At 42.2% G+C, this 22,493-nt stretch overlaps 1 protein-coding gene across 1 annotated transcript in view; it reads right to left on the bottom strand.

Annotated features, from left to right (window-relative positions):
- Positions 1-22,493, bottom strand: part of LONP2 (lon peptidase 2, peroxisomal) — a 75,705-nt gene that overhangs the window by 35,791 nt on the left and 17,421 nt on the right. Inside the window, exon 8 of the mRNA XM_090063734.1 lies at positions 12,262-12,403. Within this exon, the coding sequence (XP_089919860.1) occupies positions 12,262-12,403 (142 nt within the window). The remainder of the gene's footprint in view (positions 1-12,261; positions 12,404-22,493) is intronic.

Genomic DNA, 22,493 nt, shown 5'->3' with positions numbered 1-22,493 from the left:
ACTCAAAAATACCATCAAATCCTTTCCATCAGAACTACAAGAAAAACTACAGACCTTGATCCCCACCCCACCCCCACCCCACTACCTAAGCCAGGGACTTTTTACATGCTCCCTAACATCCACGAACAAGGGAACCCTGGCAGACTTATCATACTCAACCACAGAACCCTAAACTAAGGAAATATCAGGTTTCGTCAAATCAATCATAAAACCACTTGTCATCCGAAAAACGAGTTTTGTCCAAGACACTAGACTTTCTATGAAAACTTAAAAATATAGATCACCTTCCCAGCAACACACTCCTAGCCACTGTGGATATTACCAGCTTATACACCAACATCCCACACCAGGATGGCATCCAAGCCTGCCTTACATAACTACAAGGGCAAGACGACAACTCAGAGTACAGACCCAAAGATATTACTGACCTTATACACTTCATCCTCACACAACAACTCAGCTTTTAATAACCAACACTTCTGCCACACCATGGGCACAGCTATGGGCACCAAAATGGCCCCATAGTATGCCAACCTTTATATAAGCCACCTGGAAGAAGAATTCCTCAAGGACTGCACCAAACCCTTGCTACACTTAAGATATATCAATGACAATCATCCGACTACCTCTTGAATACTCCAGCACCAACATCTCCTTTTTAGACATAACGATCAGTATCCAGAATGGTAAAATACAGACCACATTATACAAGAAACCCACAGACCAACGTACATATCAGCACAGAACCAGCAATCACCCTAAACACACCAAGAAAGCTGTGATACATAGCCAAGTCCTTGGATACCACTGAAATTTGCACTGAGAACACCCAGAACTGCCATCTCACAAATCTTAAAACGGTTTTCACTTAATAAGGACACTCCTCCAGAGATAGACTGCGAGTGTGAAAGAGCCACCAGAATACCACATAAAGAACTGCTGCAGTAACAGAAGAAAAACCCCCACGAATCACACACCGCTGGTTATGACATACCAGCCCTCCCTTGAACCTATATGGAAAATCCTCAAACAACTGCAACCCATACTAGAAGTAGACCCGATTCTTAAACAGATCTTCCCAGAACCACCCATCCTAGTCTTCAAACAAGCACCAAACCTCACTAACCTCATCACCAAAAGCAAACTTCCTATGGCCCAAAACACATCAAATGGACCCAGACCATACCAGGCCAAGAAATGCAAAACCTGCCAACACATCTTTACCACCCCCTCCACAATGACTATACTGCACAACAGACCCATCAGCATTCCTGGATCTTACAGCTGCACCTCCAGAAATGTAAACTCTCTCATCCAGTGCACCAAATGCCCTGATGGAAAATACACAGGAGAGACCACACACCAACTGCGCACCAGAATGAATGCACACCAGAAATCTATTAAAAACAAGAATACCCAATTACGGATGGGGGCATGTTTTTCACAAGAAAACCACTCAGTTCTAATCCTCAAAGGGAATTTACAAAATACCTTCCACAGATCAGCCTATGAACTTCATTTCATCAACCTCCTGGATACAAAAAACCATGGACTAAATATAGATGCTGGGCTTGACACATTATAACCTCCCTGACTTCTGAGTCACCAGGTACCTCTCCACTATTTACCTGCTACATTCATCCCCCTTCTATCCCTTCCCCCCTACTCACCCAGCCTGTCTCTCACCCACCAACTCCTCAATTTACATCTTCACTGACTGTCTGTCTTGCATGCATACCAGTCTCTGGCTTCTTTACTATTCATTCCATCCAGAAAGAGCACACACCAAATGCAGATGCTTCCTCAGCCTGACAAAGTGTTTTTAAACCCAAAAGCTTGCTAAGAAAATTGTTTCCAACTATTTAATTCGTCTAATAAAAGATATCAGATTTACCCAAATAACCTTGTCTGCCTATCTGAAATCTCTGGGTTTATTTTATGAAGCATGCCTGCATATGTAACAGCACTAACTTTGTGAGGCCCCCACATGAGAATCACTGATATAGATGCTAAGGTAAGTTCAGTCACCTGCCTTTCCTCAGTCATAGCAGGGAAGGGAGCAAAACCACAAACACTCTCTGGAAGTGCAAGGGGACTACACAAAAGGGTATCAGAATTGGAAGAAAGTTCCTTACTTCCAAATACCTGTCAGCTTTGTGACCTGAGTAGCTGGTGAACCACTTGGAAAAATGGTCCAGGGATAGCACAAGGTGCATACAAAGAGTGTGTATCCACTACAGCCCAGCCCACAAAGTTGGAGTACTAGTTAACATAATTTAAGGCAGCATTAGCCTTCTCTGTGCATTTTATGACCTTCCAACAGAGAGGTCACAATGAACAAATATCTCAGACCACAGAGTAGTCTACTTGCCATGCTGACAGTACCCAAGACATAATTAAGCAATGCAGAAAAAACCTGGGGGCATAAAAAAAAAGCAGAGCCTCTATTTACACCTCACTAGGTGCATGTGATATTTATTTTTCTGCATCTATTCCTTAGGTTTTCACAGGTATGCAAATAGCTACTACCATAAAGCCCTCAGAGAAAAAACAAAGAGTCATCTATCCTGCACAGAAACAGTCTCTATTTTTTTCCCTGAGACCCAGTGTAAAATAATAGGTTTAAGTGCTCAAGAAACTGGAGTATTGGTGTAATATATCAATGATCAAAGTCTGTTTGGATTTCAAACTTTCAGGAGGATGCACTAGAGAACTAAGCAGGCCAAAGAGACACTGAGATAGGCAAAAGGATTTCAATCACATGCACACAGAAGGAATGAAATTCAACCACCAGGCTTTTATTCCAGTTGAGTGGCTGTTAGTGGGGATCTCCATTAAGGACACTGCAGAGAGAGGAAACTAAGGGTAATTTACAGTTCATTACCGGATAAACTCGGGACACAGACAATCATTCATAGCAGACATGCACAACTCTTACTTACATATAAAAATATAGGCAGAATAAAATTGGTGACACTGAGAATTTAATGTTAATTAATACTAAATTAAAATGGAAAACAGAATATTGCAATTTTAATGGTTCATAAGCACCATTAGTTCAGTAAGCACCAAAAGAACGCCACTTACTTTCAAGAGAGCACTCAGAGCAAATTATGAGGAAAGGAATTAACTTCTTCTTGGCCAAACTCTCATTTCTAAGCATAAATACTGACATGCCCAGAAATTCTATCCACCGCAGCACCTAAGAAACTGTGTTACATACCCAGTACCCTCAATAAACTTTAATATCCATAAAACATATACCACAGTATGCACTCTTTAGTCATGCCAAACCAGGAGGTACCCAATTTTAAGGCTAGAGTCTGAATTGATTCAACCGTCGCACATTAGTTTAACCTGCCTAGGTTGAATTGGTTTGTAACAGCACAAACGTATGGACAAATGCCTGCAGTTGCTCAGGCCAGGCACTGGGGGCGCTAGAGCACGCCCTCAGCTGCAAGGAAGCTGTGCCGGTGGGTGTGATCAGTTTGAGCTGAACCAGCCAGAGCGGGGTTTAATTCCCCCTTCCCTGTCCCACCAGCAGGCACCCAAACTGGGTTTGCTGAGCACTCCCCATCGCTGCTGCAGCACTGGGCCCCTCCCCTCTACCCCCACTGCCTCTGGGGGACAGCAGCTGGGTCTGCCTGCACGAACTGCCATGGAGCAGCAGAATAAGTGTCCTCCTGTCCCCTCTGTCAGACACCAAAGGGAGAGTAAATAACTCCCATCCCTGCTCCAGCCCACCTAAGGGGCCCTACTGCCTGGTGTCTGGTCGCGCCAGGTTGGGGCTGGCGGAGGAGCGGGCTTCCCCGGCCAGCTTGGAGGCGCCAGTGGGCCCCTGTCCTGTGCAGCACCCGGGGATGCAGCTGCACAAGCAGCTGCAGGCTGGCCGGGGCAGGGAGCTATTCTGTCCCCAGCTGCCACTATCACAGCCACGCCGCAGCACTCTGGGTGGGGGGGAGCTTCCGCCCTGCATGTGGAGCTCCAGCTCCAGCATGCCTTGGAAGGCAGAAGGTGCCCGGATGGAAGGCTTCAGTCCAAGGCCTGCAGCCGGAGCTCCACATATGGGCTTAAGCCGCTGGGCTGAACCCCCCTTCCCAAAGAGGCTCAGCAGTGGCAGGAATGGGAGGGGGAGTAGCCACAGTAGGCAAGGGGAACCTGGCTTAGCCCACAGGGCTGTTTTTCTCCCCTTGCCTCCAGCTGTGGGTCCTGCTGTGCCATGCAGCGCCACTCAGAGCTGGGGGAGCTTTCTTCAGCCCAGTAGCTTCAACCCCAAGTGACACTGTGCGGTGTGGCAGGAGCCGCAACTGGAGGCAAGGGGAGAAAAACAGCCCTGTCGGGCCAAGCCAGCTTCCCCTTGCCTGCAATGGTTACTCCCTCCCTCCCATTCCTGCAGCTCCTGAGCCACTCCAGGAGGCGCTGGGGGGGTGGGAAGGGAAGCTTTAGCCCAGCAGCTTCTGCCTTGCATGTGGAGCTCCAGCTGCAGCCTTAGGACAGATGCCTTCCACCTCGGCACCTTCCAAGGTTTCTGGGAGCTGGAGTCAGAACTCCACATGCGAGGCAGAAGCTCCCCCGCCCCACGCAGTGGTGCAGCACCATGTGGCCGTGGCAGCTGAGGACAGAACAGCTCCCCACCTTGGCCAGCCCGCAACTGCATGTGCAGCTGCAGCCCTGGATAATGCACAGGGCACGGGGTGTGGAGGCAGCACCTTCCAGGCTCAGGGCTCACCAGCAGCTCTGAGCTGACTGGGCAAGCCCACTCCCTAGCCAACCCCCACCTGGGGCGGCAGACACCAGCCAGAAGGGCCCCTCATGGTGGGGCAGGGAAGGGGGTTATTCCCTCTCCCTCCAGCATCTAGCAGAGGGGACAGGAGGGGACTTATTCTTCCACTCTCTGGTGGTCGGGGCAGGCAGACCCAGGGGCAGTGGGGGTAGAAGGGAGAAGGGAGGCCCTCTACTTCAGGGGGCCACACTGGCCATCCACTGCAGCAGCAACAGGGAAGTGCCAGGCAGACCCGGATCAGGTCCCTGCCCGTGAGACAGAGACGGGGGAACTAAACCCCTCTGGCCAGACCTTTGCCCCTGCCTGTCCCTGCTCCAGCTGGGGAGCAGAGGGGCAGAAAGAGCCCAGCCCAGAGACCATACTGGGATGCTGGAGTTCTCTGGTTTAAGTTAAACCAGGAAGAGGTCTGGGACAGATATTGCATAAACTGGTTTGAGCCAAATCAGTTAAGTCTGACACTACATTCAACCAGGTTTCTCTCAAACTGGTTGTGGCCATTTTGAAACTGGTTTATGTGCACTGAACATCTGTTCTACTACAGGTTTACACCACTTTCTGATCATTTAAACTAGTTTATGTGTAACGTCTGTCCCTAGCCTATATCAAAGCAATTTAAGAAAGAGTTTTTAGTACTTTAAAGTGTACTTGCCTTAGCCTTGCTGCCAATTTGGTGGTTTTACAATCATGTTTTCTTATTAGCCAAGCTGTCTCTCTTTCCCATGTTGTTCTGTGAACAAGGCAAACACTGGAGGAAGACAGCAAAATATTGTCCAATATACAATGTAAACAAATTTTAAAGGCAGACCCTTTTCTCTGATATCTTTTAGTTAAAGTTATTTTCAATATTGTAACCAGAGCCTTGGGTAAAGGGTAGGCTCCGAGGTTCAAAGGAAAAAAGGGCTCTGCATCAAGAAAAAAAAAAGTCAGGCTTTCCAAAGTCTCCTAAAGAGACAACAGCAACAGCACTACTTTGAATTTTTTATTTAAATATCCAAGCTCTAAAATTCACAGCTCAGCTGTGGGGTTCTCAAGGCCTACCAGCTCTCTCTACTGCAGAGCCAAAACCAACCCCAGCTAAAGTTGGGGCCCCCAAAGTTGGGGCAAGGAGTCTGGATATCCTGGAAGGACTGGTCTGAATTATGATAGGAGTTCACTGAAGAAAAGGCACATCTACAAAACATTATTAGCTTAAATGAACTGACATTTTCCGGAGGGGAAAAAAAACAAACTTGGTTTGTTAATAAATTTCTAGTGTAAGAACAGCAGACAAGCAAGTCTCCTGACAGAAGTTTTACTAACTATCATTTACATTTCAATGGTATTTTTTGCTTGACAAAAGTATGCAGGATCAGGGACGACATAAATACAGTGAACATGAAATATTTGTATCCATTTATGTGACCTGAGCATGCACACGGAACACTTGAATTACTGTACGTGGTTCTATGAAGATAGTCTCCTGGAAGTGTGTATTCTATTCTAGCAAAAGCTTACTAACTCTATGTATAATTTTGGCTTGCTCCAATTACAGAAAGAACACCATAAAAAAAAACAATGCACACATGTGTATGTGTGCCACTAATCTAACTAAACCAAGTACACTGTTGATTACCTGCTCAAATGTCCAATTAATCTTAAATCAGTCTTCTCCAATTTGAGACAAAAAAAAATGAATGTACACAGATATTATATGCAAAAGTAGACAGCTGCACACACAGTTCAGGTAGTATGATAATCAGCTACCCAATCTGTATACTTAAGAGGTTCATTCTACCAGAGAACGTGCATCTGGCTCACTGTATTTATATTAGTTAAAATACCTAAGAGTCATCGTTATACAGTGACGTTAAGCACAACAATGAAAACCACAATAAATTACCACTGTTATGAAAGTAAAACTAAAGACTTAAATAATGAAGTGTTGGCTTCCTATTGCTATTATTACTTCTTAAGTGTACTAGTGCAACACTTACAAGTATTTAAGCTGTCAGTGAATGAGTCATTTTTCACTACTAGATGACAACTACAGTATTTACATGGATCACTGCAGTATTAACGTGCTGTCCTCCAGTTTCTGAATTGTGTTTGAAATTAAAAGTTCATCTGTTGTGTAATAATCCACATCTGCCTCCTACCCACACCTGTCTATTACCTTCATTCCAGCTCTCCCCTTAAATTATTACTGTGCTTTTTCTTCCCGCGTGATAAATTATCTATGCTATGTTGACATGAAAAGTTCTCATGTTACACATAACAGCACCCATACAACTCCTGAGCAACTGCATATTGCTGTCAAGATAATTTATCCCTCCCATTATGGAATGAATACATCCCTTGTCCTAGCAACTTGAATTACAACCATAAGCAGTGTTGATAATTAAAAAAAATTAGAATTTGAACACTTGTCAGGAAACTGACTAGCTAGAAACTACTCAGAGTTAATTTTTGTTATTATAAATCCTTTACAGTTTTTGAAAAACATTTTAGTTTAAAAACACATCCCACTAATTCTTTGTGATTGCAGGTCTACTCCAAAAGGAATAACAGAGTAAACTTGCAATATAAAACTAATTGTTTGGTCATTGTAGATTTTTATTTGTTTAGTATGAAGAAAATCTGTAGAAACTATTTAGATCATTTTCATATAATTAAATATGCTTCCAAGTCACAACTAAAACGTGATAAGGAAGGCATGTTTACAAGTGCCAATTTAAGGTACTTTAGCAATTTTTAAGGCGCATTAAGGGCACGGGTCTGCATGTGTATGCCTTTAATGTGACTTTAAAACTGGCAATTTTAGGCTATTTGCACCTAAAATTTGATACCTGCAAAAGCATGCATCAAATTTAGGTACAAATAGCTGAAGTGCCTTAATCCACATGTAGACACACTAAGGCATGATGATTCTGTGCATGTCAACTGACTTGGGACTAACTTTAGGCAAATGCACATTAAGTTAGGCACTTGTAAAAGCACATTCCTGGAGTTTCATATATAATTGCTGATTTAATCATTGGTTATTAATTAGTGCCCTTGAATGGCAGTAGAGCTGCTTTGCCATAGTATCTACTAATTTCTACAGTACAGGAACAACAACAAAAATTTCACTACTAGAGAAAAAAAGATCTTATTTCCACTGGCAGCATTGGTTAGAGCTTACAGTTAAAGCTTTCAAAGCAGCTTCCAGCCCTTGATTTTTCCTATACAATCATTTAAGCCTGCAAGTATTTTAATACACTGGGTACATCTACTACACATGTAATTAATGGGAAGCAATAAACTCTGAAGCAGTTCGAGCCGGAGTAAACTACTCTGGGGCGCAATGTTTACAAATGTGCCTGGGAGCAGTAATTTGAGCCAGAGTGGAGAAGGCCTGGACTGGTAGGGGACATGGGGAGTGGGAGAGGTCTGCCCTGAGCTCCGAGTGGCATTGTCAAGCAGCAGAAGGGCTGGCTGCGCCACAAAAGTGTTGAAAGCGCGGAACTGTGTAGCTAAGCAGCAGGCAGGAGTATGGCACCCAGCTGGCTGGGTTGACTGGGTACAATTACATCTGCAGTCAGCATCTACACATGCTTTTAATCGCAGTAAATTACCTCGGCATTAAGACAGTGCTGTTCCCAACAGTACTATCTTGCGCTGACATTCATTAGTTTACTATGGCCTAATACCTTGCAAGTATAAACAGTTATACTTTAGTTTGTTGCTAATTAGTCTAGTCCACAGTAAAGCACACGTGTAGATACAGCTACTGTGCAGAAATATAAAACTATGCACCCAGGTAGGCCTCACCTCTGAAGTATACATTATATTCTTTTGAAAATAAAAAAGCCATGGGATTTTGAAAACATAGTTCCTAAAGGCATTTGCAGTATTAGTTAAAGAATCTTTACTGGGCTTTAAAATTCATTTAAGTACACACATCAATCCTCCTCTCCACCCTTGCCTGTAAGCACATCTCATCAAATGCTTTTTACGGTTAAGCTATCGGCAAGCATCTTATTTTCTAAAATAAAGTAAAATAAATAAAATTGTGATTTTTAACCACATTTTTAATATGTAATGGAGGCTGTAACAGAAGATTCAGTTATATATAAATGTGAAATTAAAAATCAGCTTATAACATTTCAAGGGGTTTTTCTGTCTGCCTTTAACAATCATCTTTTCCCCCATTAGTAACTCTCCTTTGCCATGTTGTGCATTTCTAAAAAGCCACAAAAGCCAACCCTACACTTATGTACTTAGAACATACAAGGCTAACAAAATACACTCTAACAATACATGTATATTTCATATGCAAAATTTAAACATTTCCCAAGAAATTAGAAAGTTGGAAAATAGATAATGATAAACCCCCACCCCTCCACCCACCAAAAATCTAATGTTTAGGAACATACATGTCTTGCTAGTTTTCTCACATATATAAAGAGGCTTCCCTGTCCCAAAAATTTTATTAGCACAAAATCCAGATTAAGTCCCATTAATGTTTAACTCTGCCTATGCATTCAATCTGATTTCTCTGCTTACAAACAAACACTCGCTATCAAGCATTTGGATCCATTTTTATTTTCTTCAGCTTTCAACAGAGGTCATCTAAATTTAGAATAAATGTTCCCTCGTTGACGAACAGTAACTGGAAATAGGAAGACATTCTGTTTTGCTTAAGTAATAACTCCAGAGAAGCACCAGGACTAAAAACATATCCAGCAATTTTTAACTTGCCTTCAAGTGTTGGAAAAGGGCACTTTTCATCTAAAATTTACCCCTCTATACTAGAACCACTGAGGATTATCACTATTATAAACACATCTAAACATTAAGATGTTTTGGGGGGCTATTTCAGGTTAGCAATGGCAGCTAGCCAGCACAGAAATGATAGAAATGAGTTTGAAAAATAGATGCCCTGCTTAGCTGATCATTTCGTACATAACAGTCATACTCATCATTCAAAATGGACCTTCTAATACATACCAAAGCAGATTAAAAAAAGCTGTATGTTCTGTTAGAGGAGATAGAACATAAACTTTAGAACTTTTAAGTATCTGTGCTGGGTAAACAGACTTAACAGGTCAGACAGGGTTAAAACTGATCATCAGATCAGTTACTTCTCCAGGTGCAACTTGGGTCCCTGGCAAACATTACACTTAAGATGTGGTTAACCGGTTAACCACATCTTATGAGTCACCCCTAGCCACACGTTCATTCTATTAATGGTGCAATAAAACATGGAATAAGCCACAAAGTTGTTACACAAAATACATATTTTGTGTACATAACTTTGTGGCTGGTTCCCATTACATCTTAAACCGAATGTGTAGCCAGGCCAGTGAGCAAACTAGTACTCACAGCCTCAGGAGTGCACTGCAGCTAAGGGCGCACACAGCATGGCAGAAGGTGCGACTATTGGGATTGTGGATAAGATCCCAATGAACCTTTAACTGAATGCCTGTAATGGGGTTAAGTGTACAACTACCAATACCTGGCATGAAAGGAAAAGGGGTAGCAGATGGAGGTAAGGAATAGACTTGAAGTTCCTAACCCAGAGACAGAAAGGAACCATAAAATGAGAGTACAAAAGAGGGATTATCAGAGCATACCACTGGAAAAAATTTACATTATCAAGGAAAGAAAGCCCATGGAAGTAGCAAGCAATTGTTAAGAGCATATGTTAGCTGCTTAAAACAAGGTCCTGGGACTGGAACCTGGAGAATATGGACCTGGGTTCCCCTAACTCCTTCTCTTCAGGTGGAAAAATCTAGCCTTAAATATAAGAGGACATGGCCAAGTGAGCCCTCAGAACAAAAAGGGACTGAAAGCTGGGCACATATCTCACTACTGGGATTGTGTGAAGCTCTGGCTCAAGAAGGACAAGACCAGAAATGCTGCTTTTACAGACCTACCCACAACAGAATGCTTCAATTCCTGACATCCATAGTCATTCATTCAAAATGAAAAAAAGGTGAACATTCAGGACACTTTTACACCTACTCGGGGGGGGGCATACTTTAATTAGAGTGCAGCACTGTCTCCTGTATCAGCATCCCTGCACTTCAAAATGGCAGTGGGGGTGTTTTAACTAAAGCTCATTGAAAGAGCTTCCTTGCCACTTTAGTTAGAGTGGCCCCATTGCCATTTTGAAGTACAGGGAGGCTGATACACAAGATACAGAGGTTGGATGAATCGCGTCTGCTCCAACACACTGCAATTACAGCGCATCGGAGTAGACTCCCAGCATGTCTACAGACACCCTCAGGCATGAGTTTTCTTTTAAGACAGAACATCAATCTCCAGTTATTTAAGCAGTATACAGACTTCACCCCCGTAAGTGTGTTATAAGTCTGACAATGCCATTCATAGATGCTGATGTCACTTTGGAAAGAAACGAAGAAGCAAGATCACTAGGAAACAAGTTAAAGATGTGGTAGTGAACACAAACTTAAGGATATAAGAATTTCCATAATGGGTTTGCATGGAGAATGCAGCTGAGAAACAGATTTTCACTATTCATTTTTTTAAAAGTCAAAAGGTGCACATTAGAGTCAACATCTAACTATCATCTGAGTAAATAATAGGGTAGAACAGACACTGAAACAGAAATAATTAGCACACAAGATCATTCAACCACACAACAAAAAACAGAGAACTTTATTTCAAAAGTCATGGAACAGTTCACTACTGGTAGTTCAATCTCAAATGGCACAACAGCAATTTATAGCAGACAGCTACAAATCACCTTGAAACAGCATAATTTCTGTAGTATATGGAAAATGCTAACTAGTGTACAAAAACTATTCACAGTCTTCAAACAAGAAATGTAAATATAGAAGCATTTGTATCCAAGTAGGTGTTCACTAGCTTATGCTACCCTTCCTATCCAGGGCCACTTACCTTGTAATGGAATTAGCCTGTACCCACAAAAGCCTTACAAATCGCATAAATAGTTCTCAGAAAAACATCCAAGAAAATTCCAGCTATTTATTGCGCAATGCATACGAGTTCTTCCACTTCAACTAACACTACATTAATAAAAAAAACTTTCCATTCAAAGACTTGTATGATCTAATACACAGTACTTGTATATTTACCAGACTTCCTTTTTAGCTATAATTAAATTAAAATGGACTCTTCTACAAAGTTTAACACATTATGTTAAAAATAACATTTTTTTCTATATGCTGAAATCTACAGAAGGACTAACATTTAAGCACAGATCACTGATAACAAAAAAATCTATTCAGTACTCAGCAGATAGAGTTTGCACTGTACACAAGACACTGAAAAAGTCCAGCTATCATCACAGATTAGCAATACAGAAGCAATTTCAGCTTCTTTTTCATTCAGTAAAATTCTCCCTACCCCTTCTCCAAACCTACCCTCTTTCTTCTTGAGAACAATATTTAAACCCTGATAATCCAAAATGAAACAATTCTTAGAAGTGACAGAATGAGACTCAATGAAAGGAGGATTGTTTTATATCTCACCTCAAGCAAAGCAGCTGCAGGATCTCCTTGCAGACTCTTCCCCAGTTTATCAACCTCATCTAACAGGAACACTGGATTGTTAACCCCAACAGTCTTCAAGCCATTGATTATTCGGCCAGGCATACTACCAACATAGGTACGCCTATGAGAAACAAATGGAAAAGAGTCTGGAGTGTGAAAGGGAAGGGGGGAACAGTAAAAACTAAAGATCAAGGAAGCAAGCATAAGAATAAACTGCCTTATAGCAAAGTTTGTATAAAACCCAACTGCTTTAACTAATGGGAAAAAAAAACTATTCATGCTTTCACTGCTTAATATATGCAACTTATTGTAGCTAATAAAAGATGAGGTTCCAACCACTCACTGAAACATTTGGTCCAGGACGAGAATGCATGCCTAAAATTCACAGGGTATAACCATTACATGCAGTTGTAAGGATCTCCCCCTACCCTCTGCCTTCTTTTCGACAATGAGCCCCTGACAGATGTTGAAGTAAAGGTGCAATGGGATCTGATGTGGGATCCCAAAAATTAATTTTCCTGTCATGCCACATGCATGGCAGGAGGCATGACTGTGGGATCCCACATCAGATACAACTGAACCATATTGCTGGTGCTGCGGGACCCTGACCTCAGTAATTAGCTACACTCCCAGGGTGCCATACACTCCCCTAGCTGGGAACTCCAGTCTGCTGACTAGGGCTACCAGCTGCAGAGTGCAATCTCCAGCTGGGAGCCCTGATCAGCTGAGGGGACTCCCAGGCCCTGGAGCCCAGCCTTGAAAGGCTCCCCTATGCTCCACAGGCTGGCCACTGGCCACATGCTGAATTAAAGGTCTGATAGGAAACCAGTCACAAAGTCACATATTTTGAGTAATAATGTTGTTTATTCCTCATTTTATCATGCCATTAATTGACTGAACTCGTGACCAGGTCACTAAAGGCATGATTAACTAGTTAATCACATCTTAAGTGTAACATCTGTCAGAGGCCTAAGAAACAGATTTCAGAACTTTGTATCATTCTTTAAGGTTTAAGGACCTAAAAAATAATATACACTGTTATACTGACAAAAACAAGAGCATGTGATGCAGTCCAGTAATGAAGTGAGGGCAGCATTCTACATATGCTGTACATTGCTGTACAGTAATGAATGTACATTACATTAAGTATGCTGTAATGCCTACTTAAACTGGCATCCAAGTCAAAAGAATTTCAATTAATTTCTGGTCAGATGTTATAAAACATTTCAAAAACTTAAATTAAATTAGAATAGCGTACATGGAATGAAAAAGACCCTTTCTATTTAGGAACACAAAGTATTTTTTTTTTTTATAGTGCAGCTAAGGGAATTATGATCTATATACATGCACACACATCCTGCTTCTGAATTTATCAGCCTTTCTACTTGTTCTATAGGTAGATTCAATATTGAAGGTAAAAAGGAGAAAATGCTGATGGCTCAGAAGAAACTGATACATGATGTGCTGAACTGAAGTAGCTCTCTCATGACCCCCACAAAATAGATATGCAGAACAGGCCTAAATGCCTTGTCACATGATCTGCATTACGCTGGCCAGAATAAACAGGATGACCTTTGGAGAGATGCATCTTAAAAACCATGGGAATAGTTTTAAAGCTACTGACAGCAACTTGAATTCTTTGAACCAAAGAGCAACTAGCACCACATCCTATGAGATTGTCAGAGTCTGTATTATAATTATCTGAAGGAGACAATATGATTCTATAATTACTTAAAAGGCACGTGCAAGGTTATAAATGTTATAACAGGTTAACTGCTATTCTGTAGGCTCAGTAACTGCTGCATATATTCAGGCTCTTTAATCTTGGAAGAAATAGAGAACTGCACAGACTGAGATTACAGTTCATCAAGATGCAAAAAGCTGTGGTAAAAAAAGATTAATATGGAAGCATCTATAAACACTTATGATAACTCAGCTTTATCACCATCTTAACAAGTGCTGCTTTACGAGTCCCAGGAAGTATGTGTCCTGAAGAGACAACAGAAAACAGGCAAAAAGAAGTGACCTTAAGCAAAAACCATAATGAGAATATTTTGTATCAGTTCATCAGTCTATACACGCAAGACTTTGAATGAAAACTCTGGTAGTTGCACAGGGGACTTGCTTCTGTCTCTCCTTAAGTAGGTCTAGAGCTCAGAAAGGGTAAAATGGATAGCATGGGCCTTGTGAGCTATTCAGGGGATGTAGGATCCTGTTACTGCCCAAAACTTTTAGGTATAGGTGAACCTGTGGCAATACAAATGCAACAAAACTGTTTCAACTTCAACTTTGCTTCATCCAGCATCAAAAAAGGGTACATTCAGTTCATTTGTATTACAGGATCACTCAGACGCAGCAGTTACAGTATAACAGCAGCTGTGAGCTCCTAGGTGACAACTCTCCCTTCCCTTTTAAAGTGGCTACAAACTAAGTTTGTGCACAACAAATGCTGGTACCTAAGTCTCAAATCAGCAGGGCACTCAAACACATGCAGAAGTCCCACAGGATCAAGGTCTAAATGCTGAATGGTTAGATAGGTGCCCCATTAAGTTTTATAACCTGTATTTCACTACTACTCCTTTCTTCACCACTACCTTTTTAACAATCTTTAAGCATGCTGAATTAGTTCATTAACTTCAACACAGCTGTTTCTAATCAGTGTATTAAATTCCAACTTAAAACATACTTGCATTTATTTACATAATTTGATCAGTTAATGTGAAAGACTGCTTAAATTTACAGCCTAAATTTAACAGATCCATGGATATCAATTTACTCTTTGCATGCATTATTAGCTTTCCACAGAGAAAAGTAGATAGTCTATACTTCTGTGCCACAAACTCCCATCATTACAGCTGGACTACACAAGCTGGTTTTTTTACTGTATTGACTTGACAGACATGAGACCTAGAAGGCTGACACGTTATGCTAGCTGTGCAAGATGTTAATACAGAAAGAGCAAGATGTTAATACAGAAAGATAGAGAACAAAGGCATTACAGAAACTAAACGTGGTATCGCAGAAAGATAAACAGCTCAACAGTATTTTTTTAATTACAAATATGAAATAGATGCCCTTATCTTTTATAGACATAACTCGCAAAAACCTCATGCCTGGGTAAGTTCTTTGCCATATATGTACCATATAGCCAAACAAGCCTTTCAAAGGTTTGTGCTACAAATTATTTACATATGTAACTTTGCTCATATAAACAGTCTTAAGGAAAACTAATGTAGTCAAGTTGCTCACATACGTGAGTGTTTGTAGGATAAAACCTTTAACCTTTGCTAGCTGGTCTACGTGTTTTTCATGATGGTCTTCTGCAAGAGTGGCGGTGGCTGGACGCAGAGCAGGGTGGGGCTTGCACGTGGCAGCAGTGTGGGGTGGTAGATGGTGGCAAAGGCCGCCACATGTGAGCTCCCTCCCGCATCCAGGCAGCCCAGCAGCCCCTGTGCAGCCCACAGGGGGGAGTCACCACTCTTGCCCTCTCTCTATCCCCGAGACCTGGTAGGCGGCAGCGCAGGACGCTGAATGGTGGCACTCCATCCCTACCTACCCCTCCTAGCCCTTTTCAAAGTACTCCTGGGGGTACGTGTACCCCCAGTTGACAACCCGTTGTAGAGTGTGTCTACACAAGGACAGCTCTCTCTAGCATAAAGGTGCTCAACCCCCAGCCCATGGACCAGTTCTGGCCAATGGAGTTGCATCTTCTGGCCCACAGGGCTCCCCACAGATCTGAAAATTTGATGGTGAGGGAGTGGAGGCAGCATTAATTGTCACTCCCCTGCTGCCAAATGTCCATAAGGAGCCCTGCAGGCTGGATAGCATGCCTCTATGTTCTAGATTGGGATGTTCTAGATTGGCAGTGTTGGAGTGGCACAGGACAAGATCCAGGTAGCTCAGGGCTCAATTCAGACTACACAGGGCCCAACTCTGTGTCCCACCCCCATGGACTGGCTCCATACTACTCATCCAGTTTGTGGGGCCAAACACTGAAGCACCACTGCTCTAGCACCATCCACTGTGAAAACATGTCCAGTTCTTCCTGCTTCTATGCATGCCTCATGGCAGAAGAATACCACATAGTAAGTGTTGACACAAACACAGGGCATACCCACTACCAGTCCAACCATGGCAACATGTTTTCCATATGCAGTGCACACAGAACAGCAACAAGCAAAAGGGGCATGCTTTCAGTGAAGTGCTCCCTAGCACAGTGTGTAGTAGACATGGCTCATGGTTAAATCTCCTCTGAAACGTGCATCTCTGAAATACGATGACAGGCCTGAGTCTTCCCTGACACAGCACTTTTATATTAGTGCAAATCCTGAACTGCAGAGCTTAATTCCTAATTGACGTTGGTAGGAGGGGAAATTGGGGGCTCTAGCCACACATTACACAAGCCACTTTATGATCTTGTTTCTCTGACACACTTTCAAAACCAGGAAACAAAACATGTACCTTGCTGTTTAAAAATGCACTTACAGTTCCTGGAGATCTCTCACTAGTACAATAAATAATAATAAACCTTAGAACATATTCCTCAGAATGTCTGAAACTAAAGAATTTATTTACAAATATGTCTGGTTAAAAAAAATCCTTAAGACCAAAAAACTTACTATGTAAGATTTATTATTGACAAATGCTGGTCTCATTATCCTCGTATGTGTTCTCTAATCTGCTAAGGATTTATTCATGTCTACAGCACCAAATATAGAGCAACTTTAAGGAATATGATATTACCATTCAAAGCAAAGCTTCATTCTACTCTTGAAAGTCTTCTACATACAGTTTTGAAGACAGTAAATGTATTAAAGTGCTCTTACCAACAGGATTGCTCCCATTCAGGTATGTGGTTCAGTAGAAGATTTAACCATTACAAAAGGAAACGGTAAGTTTTGCAGGCAACTTAAGATTTAAAGTAGTAACAAAGATATAAACATGTTACCAGAACAGATTTAGTAGACTGCTGGATAGAGATGTATTTTGATTTTTAAGGTTTGTGGCAGACTACTGTGAAAAGTTTAATCAGATTTAATCAGACACACACAGCTGCTTGCAAAATTTGTTTTAATTTCACCCACTCTGGCCAAGATGACACAGTATTATTGGGGCGGGGGGGGGAAGAGTATGACAGTGTTTTGCCAAAAATGCCTGCCCCAGTGGTGCATAATATAACTGAGTGAAGATTATAAGGGGGATCTTTTACTATATGACGTACTTACAGCATGCATGTCAAAATACATCTGAGTTGAAAGATGGTTTAGATTTTAGACAGCTTACAAAACAATTTTGCATTTCAGTAGTGAGATATATTTAACTAAATCTGCAAATGCTTCAAAGCATACTTCCTATAATTTCCAGGTGGGAAATTTTTTAAATGTGTAAGAGCTAAATATAAAACTCTTAGATGAAAACAGGTCCTGACGACAACTGAAATCACTAAGAATGGGGAGCTTGTCTATGTCACCCCTGGGCTGTACCTTGCATTGCCCCTGTGAAGCAAACCCTGCCCAACTGCTCCAATTTAACATATGACAATTCCCAGGAATGAGGTAACATAGCTGCCTTAGTGCTGTCCTGAGTATGCATTCGGCCCCGCTCTGTCTCTCATGTGCTTAGTGGCAGACAGAGTAGGAGTGAGTGGGTGACGTTTTCTCCATATCAGCAGCCCCAGCTGTGACTCAGAGAAGCTACAGGGCTTAGCTATTAGAAATTGTTCCGTTCAAAGTTTGGATTAACATACAAAACAGTTAAGTGAAAAAACCAAACAGATCAAAGAATAAGAGGGTTAATTTTTCCATAAGCAACTTTCACAAAAAATTCAGTTCCCTTGGAAAAATTAAGGTGTTAGTTTAGTGCATATGAAACACCACCTATTCCAGTTTCCAGAAACAAAAGCCATGTCCATGCTACAGACATGGGATGTCTGGCATAGGAATACTAGTATACAGTACCAGGAGAGGTCCTAGTATGGATGAATCTATACTGAAAAAAACTGCAGTATGTACCATTATCAATAAGCCACACATCACAAGTCAAATGAGCTATATCAACAACAGTTCAGCTTTTCTAATTCTATACTAAGGGCTTCTGTCTGCATATCTACATAGGTTAGTGATCATGCCTCTTCATGCAGTGGACCAAAATAGAATATGCCAGCAGAAGATTACAAGGCCAAGGACAGAAGTTACATGTAAACTGGTTTAAGTGATCAGAAACTGGTTTAAACCTGTTACAGAACAGAAGTTCAGTGTAAATAAATCACTTTCAAAATGGCCAAAACCAATTTAAGATAAACCTGGCTGGATGAAGTATCAGATTTAACTGATTTACGTCAAACCAGTTTATGGAACGTCTATCCCAGATCCCTTCTTAGTTCAAGTTAATTCACAATCCCCCAGCATCCCAGGATGCTTTGCAGCTCTGGACTATGCTGTCTGCTCCAGTGGAGCAGGGACTGCCCCTCCCCTCTGCTCCCTAGCCCATTTCTTACCTATGTCCATCAGCCCGTAGGGAGTGGGAAAGAGGGGGCAGGGGAACAGACCCTCAGACCCCTCTAGCCAGGGTCTCCACAGCACATAGGGGAGAGCCCCTGTGGCGGGGGTTTCTTGACTCCTGGCAGCCCAGGGAGCGGAGGGGGGGGGAATCCCCACCTCTCCCTCCCCTGCACAACTGCTTGCCACAGGAGGGTGGTGGAAGGCATTCCCAAGGCCCTGGGGGTATGGGCACCAGAGAGCCCCCAGTCGCAGGAGAGTGGAAGAATTTCCCTCTACTCCCTGAGGCTGTCCCAGGCTATCCCTGAAACTCAAAGGACCGAGGCAAGCAGCTGTGGGGTTCAGGAAGGGAGGAATTCCCCTCAGCTCCCTGGGGCTGCCCTGAGCTGGGGTGGAGGGGAACCTCCCCAGGGCAGGGGCTCCCCAGTGCCCCCTTGCTAGACTGGATGAGCAGACACCTGGCCGAAAGGACAACTCCTCCCTCCTGTGGCAGTTAGTTCAGTTGGTTATTGGTTCAATCTAGGCAGCTCAAAAGAAGCTGCCTAAACTGAAGCAATTCACCTCATCTTTTTGACCATCTCTACTTAGCCTAAATGTACACCTGACCAGAAGTGTATTGCTCATGAATAAGGGGTGATGCAATGTCAGTTAGACTACTTGCATGACACGTAATTAAAATAATGAGTTGGTTGCTGATCTTGCTTGCATCAGCACAACTAAAACAAGACTCTGTTCTTGTTTCAAAGAAATATAAACCAAGAATGTAAAGCTATGCAACCCAGACATTAGACAAAGCAAACAGTGCAGAAGCAACTTAAAAAAAATACATTTTTTAAGTTTCTAGTAGGTCTTCATTTTCCCTGTTTAAGAGAGAAGTTTTCTGCTTTCACGTTTGATGTAAATCTTTACATATGGAGTATATGAGTGATGACAGATAAGGACAGCTGGAAGATGTCTGATAAAGCAGTTGTTTTTGTACAGCAACGCTGACTTCATTTTGAGACTACAGAACAGTAGCGGCTACTCATAGGATAATGAAAAAAGGATTCACATGGATTCCAGCTGCAAGCATGTGATCTGTGCTTACATGGTAAAAACTAGGTGTTTCCATACTGCCACATTTGTGCATCACATGGAACTGCACGCTCACCAGAACACTTCTGATGTCCAAACGCTGTAACTACTTTTTTTTGCTGCTAAATCAATTCAGTATATATCCTTCTTCCTGCAAACAATCAGTAGCCCAAAACAGTGATTGATAGTTTAGATTTTTTTAAAGAACAAAAACAAAAGTGATTTTAAAAAATGGATCTTTTAAAAGTACTAAAGATACACAGACATGTTGCTGCCATGTTAACAAAACTTTCTTTAATGATTTCAGCATGGTTAGAGGCCAATAGATAAAACACTGGCCAGATGTATTAAGAATGACGCATACAAGTAATTTCAGTCTTATGTGTCTTTCAGCTTAAGCATCAGCCTACATACTATTTTCTACAAAGCAGCACACATCTCTCTTCAGCTACTCCTGTATCTCTTTTCTCTTGTTTCGTTATCTTTAAAATTTATTAAACAACTCTACAGGTATGTTCCTTTTGCTAAGTAAAACATACTGGAATACAGTTTACATGAAAAGTTATACGGTACAATTTTATTCCAACCCTGATCCTGCAATGGGAGCCTCATGGATTGAGCCTTTCACCTGGCTACAGCCCCAGTGAAAGTACCGCATGGATACAAAGACAGGTTAAAATGCAGAATCAGGGCCAATTTAATTGGAGGTCTTTATGGAAGCTAATCATGCATGCATGGAAAATAAAGTGGACATATCTGCAGAAAAGTAACGTTTTTTACTAAATTGACATGCAAATCTGACACTTACAAAAACAGTTATGTATTCAACAAAAGCAGGGAAATTTCAAAGCAGATTTACCAACATCACATTAACCCATCCTATTGTGTGTATGCATTCCCTAAACACCTGTCTTAACATTACACAAACGTCCCTGAAATGCTGGTAAGGAAGGACGTTCAGATTCAGCTATTAACTAAATGGATGACTAGTATATACACATTTTTTGGTCTTCAGCTATTTATTTCTTACCTTGGTGTTGAGTTACATTAGAAGTACTTCCTTCTTCCATCATGTAAAATATTGCTAGTCAAACATTTTTCAATCAGTCTATTTTAAGAATATTTATAGTTAGACTAGCCAACTGCCCATCAAGAATGATGGAGGGGAGGATGCAAGCAGGTATGAAGCCCCATGCCCCGCCCCGCCTGGGCCCACTCCCTGCTTCTTGGGATCCAGGCCTGCTCCTCCCATCCCTGCTGCAGTGGCAGGGGGAAGGGAAGAGCCGGACTGGCATGGCAGGGGGCAGCAGTGGTCCCAGGATGACCTGGCAGTAGCAGGGGGACAGGAAGAGCGGGCCTGGGCCTGAGGATGGGAGGAGGCTTGCTCTTCCCCTCCCCTAGCTGCTGCTGCATGGGGCAGGGCTGCTGCTCCCCCCTCTGCCATGGGAGGCCAGCTTCTTCCCCCAGTCAGGCTCGCTCCTCCTTCTTCCCCCCCACCGCGTCAGGCCCAGACTTACCCCTCCGACCCTGATCCTCCCCACTGCCACCTCAAAGGAGCAAGGGAGGGAAGGGAGCAGAGAGGTGAGGCCAGCTCTGGTGGCCTCGTCCCCCTCCCCCCACTCCACTCCATTGTTGCTACCTACAGGGAGCAGGACAGGGGGCAAGGACAGCCGTGCTGGCCTCACCCCCCCTCCGCTCCATCCCCTGTACCCCCACCATCATAGTGGTGTACTGCCACCTGTCCATCAGCCAATCAGAGCATGAATAAAGCATCATGGACAGACAGATAGATTAAGGCTTTTATAATTTAGAATAGTTCTCTTTGTAAAGCTTCAATTTAAATAATGCATATAGAATAATATCTGATAAAGGCCCAAAGTATTTCATTTTAAAACTGTATTAAAGGTCATTAAAATAAAAAAAAATAGTGTTGCACAATAAGGATGAGCTGAAGAATATGAAATAAGATTGATAAAACTGTGACTAACTGTTGGTAACTGAAGAAGTTACTGATGACTTCAGTAAATAATGCAGGCAGAGCACTCCCCTGGAAACTGAATACCCAGACTGAAGTCCTATCCCCAACTCCCTCCTGACAAGTATGTTACTTAGCATCTATGCAAACTTCTTTCAGTAGTATTTAACAGCCTCTAGTGGTTCCAGTTTGAATAGCAATATGCAACAAACTTTTAATTCTGTATTTAACAAGTGCAAAGTCAGCTAAAACACCTGAATTAAGAACATACTTCTATATATATGGAGTCGTACCAATGCCTGAATAATTTGGAAACATGGTAAGACTTTAAAAAAGTCTAGTTTTAGCTGTATGTCATATCCTCCCCCGCCTCCCAAAATCCACAAACGCCTTGGGTTAGCTATAAACTGCATGCTGTCACTAAAACATCTACAGGATTCACTTTTCAAAATGTAGCTCTCAGTGACAGGAGAATTCTAAAATTCCCTCTGAAACCAGAAGCTTAATGTCAGTAATATCCATTTTGGTAAACACACATATCATGGTGGGACATGCAAGAACAGAACATTGCTCAGTCTAAACAGAAGTTTATAAACAGTTTCCAACCTGTTCTCTGCTCTTTGAAGCACATCAGTTTTTTTAAAAGAAAAAACCCCCCAAAAACA

This window comes from Crocodylus siamensis, chromosome 9 (genome assembly GCF_052110815.1).
Source record: "Crocodylus siamensis isolate JL-2025a chromosome 9, ASM5211081v1, whole genome shotgun sequence".
In the NCBI taxonomy this organism is placed as follows: domain Eukaryota; kingdom Metazoa; phylum Chordata; order Crocodylia; family Crocodylidae; genus Crocodylus; species Crocodylus siamensis.
Note: the sequence above shows the minus strand (reverse complement) of the source record. Positions and strands in the feature narration are given on the sequence as shown.